Genomic DNA, 4,024 nt, shown 5'->3' on the forward strand with positions numbered 1-4,024 from the left:
ACTAAGGGCCTGGGACTGTTCCTGAGCTTCTTTAGCTCAAGGCTAGCATTCTACCGCTTGAGACACAGTGCCACATTCGGAAGAATCTGTTCACGCGGGACTGAGGAATGAAACCCAGGGCTTCATGCATGCTAGGCAAACACTGTACCTTTTTCTGTTTTTGTGTTTTCCACTCCTGGGGCTTGAACTCAGGGCCTGAGCACTGTCTCTGGCTTCTTTTTGCTCAAAGCTAGCACTCTACCACTTGAGCCACAGCACCACTTCTGGCTTTTTCTAAATATGTGGTGCTGAGGAATTGAACCCAGAGCTTCATGTATAGGAGGCAAACAGGGAATATCCCAATACAAACACTCTACCTTTAGGCCACATTTTCAACCCTTTTTGATGTCACAGAGACCATGGGTAGGACAAGAATTCACATTGAGGGGCTGGGGATATGGCCTAGTGGCTAGAGTGCTTGCCTCGTATACATGAGGCCCTGGGTTCGATTCCCCAGCACCACATATACAGAAAAAGGCCAGAAGTGGCCCTGTGGCTCAAGTGGCAGAGTGCTAGCCTTGAGCAAAAAGAAGCCAGGGACAGTGCTCAGGCCCTGAGTCCAAGCCCCAGGACTGGCAAAAAAAAAAAAAAAAGGAAAAAAAAAAAGAATTCACAGTGAATCATATTTTTATTTCACATAAAATTTTGACCATTCCCAAGAGGATCACTATTCCAATGAGTGTTAATGTGGGACTGATATCCTAACATCAAATTGGAAAGTCACTCCTCTATTGAAGAAGCCATAGCCTCGGCATTTGCTGCCTGTTCTTCCTGTAATGCTTCTTGATACAGTGAGGCTATGCGACTTGGGTCGATTCCACTGTTCTTGGCCCAGTGCTCGAATACTTGCATTGGCGTCGTCTCAGCATACGCCCGTGGGCCCCACCGGAACTCGTAGCCAGTGGTGTCACTGTGGACCACCTGATGACACTCTAGGTACTTCTCGATCACAAAGTCTTCCCTAAGCAGTTTCCTTGGTATCCCATAAATGAAGTGCTCCACATCAGGATATATATCCATTTTCTCCAGCACCTGCCAGATAGCTTCTTCCGTGGCACGGCCACCCTCCGTAAATATAATGCCCAGAATGATTATCAGTAGCCCTGTCTTGGGCATGCCCTGCACGTGGCTCAGAATGCCATCGTAAGTGATCCCTGCTGCTATAACAAGCATACGAGTATGGAAGAAGGGGTCGGCCTCCCTTAACTCAATACCAAAAAGAAGTTGAGTGCACCAAGAAGCTTTCTCTAAGATCATGGTGAAGTATCTCCGGTACTCTCCGGTGATGCGACTCAGCAAATCTACATCACTTACAGGCTGGCATGAATTATAATTCTCTAACAGGAAAGGCACCAATGCCAGTGCCTCGTTCTGCAGGGCCAGCTGCAACACCTCGTCATTCTGGACGCGCAACGCCTCCCTGTTCTGATTGCACAGTTCCTCAGTTGTCCTCCTAACTATGGCACCAATGAGCCTCACTAGTGCTTCCCTTAGGTTGGGGGCTGTCATGAAAGAGGAAGCCTCCTCCTCCTCCTCCTCCTCCTCCTCCTCCTGGGGGGTTTGCTCCTCCTCGGGGCCTGTGGCCTCCATTTGGGCCTGAAGGACATCCTCAGGCTCAGGGGGGGTATGTGGCATCATCGTGACCCTTCTAGATGTTAATCAAAAGGGTGGAGAGCAGCTCAGGGATGACTCCTAGGCCTGTGGGAGAGAAAGCAGGGAAGCAGTTTCAGCTGAAAAGGTTCCTCCTGGCAGCCTGCTTAGGACTTTTTCCCCAGTCCTGGGCCTTGGACTCAGGGCCTGAGCACTGTCCCTGCCTTCTTTTTGCTCAAGGCTAGCACTCTACCTCTTCAGCCACAGCACCACTTCTGGCTTTTTCTGTTTATGTGGTGCTGAGGAATAGAACCCAGGGCTTCATGCATGCTAGGCAAGCACTCCACCGCTAAGCCACTTTCCTACCCCTTGCTTAGGACTGATTCCTGGATTTTCCCTTTGGTGTTTCATGGCCTCATAGATTCTTGTCTCCTCTTATGTCTGTTGCCTGAAGGCTAAGAGTCAGGGAACACTCAACAAGGCACAGGGTGCTAAGTGAGTCTCTGAGGAGCTGGTGGGGAGGGTAGTGCTGGGTAATGGGGAGTTCTGGAGGGGGGGTGGCGAATGAAGCCTATGGTATGGTTTCAGCATCTGCACCTCCATCTTAAATTCTGAGCAGCAGAGAAAGGGCTGCTGGATCGCATGAGGACAGCACTTCAGGCCAAGGCCTTTGCCTCCTGCTCCCTGGAGTAGCCACAGGCAGTGAGTCAGGCCTCTGTCCCCCTTGCACCCCAGCATGCAAGGCCAACATGGGGCCTCCAGGCCTGACAGTAAGGAGGAGGTATACTACAAGTTCCTGAATGTTCTGCAATAGGCAGCCTCTACTGAACTCACTCTAGGCCCCTAAAGTTCCCCTGGAGATGTGTGGCTCTTTCTCTGCTGGCCTGGGGCACAACAGTCTCACAACTGGTGTCCAGATCCTTCTAATGCAATAAAAGGCCAAGAGAGGTCATCACGCGTGACCAGGGGCAAAGGTGACCACAGGCCGTATGGGCCGTGTGGGTGGAGGACTGGCTCAGTGTTCACCTGTTAAATGTCAGGTTAGGATCTTCCCTATGAGCACCTGAGGCCACAATCCCACATCCAGAAACTTATTTCTCTGAGAAAACCTGAAGATTTATGGGGAGACAAATGCATGTATGATGTCTAGGCTTTTTGTAAGTAAAGGAAGCAAGGATGGCAGTAAAGTCCCATGTGTATGAATGGAGGTGTTGTACTTCTCACCTTGCCTGCAGATTGGTTCTGCATACTCCCTCCTGTTGGCCACGTTGTTCCAATTCTTTCTGTCACTCTGACGCCTCTGCTAGTAGGTTTCTGGGAGACAAGGATATAAACAGTTCATGTGAGCACGCTAGCAAACATTTCTCAAAGCTGATGGAGTGGGATCCAGGGCTTTCTTTTTTGTGGGATCTCCCAAGGTATTCACAATCACTCTTCACAAGGTCTGTAACTTTTTCCTCGTTTGATCTGCATCTGTACCTTGCAAGTCAAGTCTAAGGCCAAGTCTATCATTTTCCTCACCCCCCTGCCGATCCTGAGAAAGCACGGGCATCATTTCTTCCCCACTGTGGTACCTGGAGCCGCTCTGACTTACAATGTAAGTCCTTTCCCTACATCTTGAAAAGGATCTGCTGGTCTACTCTCAGGGCTTTGCTTGGCAGAGGACATCTTCAGACCAAGCTTTACTCTTCCAGGAAATGAGCCTGAGTGAACGTCAAGGTCACCTGAATGGAGGCATGCTGTGCTAGGCCTCCCAAGCATAATGAGTTGTGTAAAGGTCTACCTGTGATCTGCCCTCCACTATCCAGGTATTCCTACCTAAATCCTCCCCTTGAATCCAATCAGAAGTCCCACACCTCTCGATATGGTTCACCTCCCACAAGCTGGACGAAGATCAGGACTGAATCTGAAAAGAAGGGCAAGTTACCCATCCTTTAGGTTCTCTGACATCTCACCTTGACTTCATAGAGGAATTACCCCATCCCTTAGATAGAGAAACAAAGACTCATTGTTTCATCACCTCATCTGAGGCTTCCCACTGCATGAGTGAGTGCCAGGATTTCTAGGCCAATCCCAGGTGCTCCTGAGTCTTCATGTTGAGAAGTCAGTGAGCATCTGGACCATTACTCTGATAAATTCAGGATTCTTCTGTTACCCTAATCCTTAACTCTTTATGACCTTGGAAGCTATGTATGGCATTGCCTACCTGGTCAGAAAGCACAGAGCCTGGGCTGGGGATATAGCCTAGTGGCAAGAGTGCCTGCCTCGGATATACGAGGCCCTAGGTTCGATTCCCCAGCACCACATATACAGAAAACGGCCAGAAGCGGCGCTGTGGCTCAAGTGGCAGAGTGCTAGCCTTGAGCGGGAAGAAGCCAGGGACAGTGCTCAGGCC

The 4,024-nt window shown here is 50.0% G+C and overlaps 1 protein-coding gene across 1 annotated transcript; it reads right to left on the bottom strand.

Annotated features, from left to right (window-relative positions):
• Window positions 1-759: 759 nt before the first annotated feature.
• On the bottom strand, window positions 760-1,677 carry LOC125343170 (melanoma-associated antigen 10-like). The gene has a single exon (XM_048335436.1). It carries the CDS (start codon window positions 1,675-1,677, stop codon window positions 760-762), a length of 918 nt encoding a protein of 305 aa, XP_048191393.1.
• Window positions 1,678-4,024: the final 2,347 nt, after the last annotated feature.

Source organism: Perognathus longimembris, chromosome 28, assembly GCF_023159225.1.
Source record: "Perognathus longimembris pacificus isolate PPM17 chromosome 28, ASM2315922v1, whole genome shotgun sequence".
Lineage (NCBI taxonomy): Eukaryota > Metazoa > Chordata > Mammalia > Rodentia > Heteromyidae > Perognathus > Perognathus longimembris.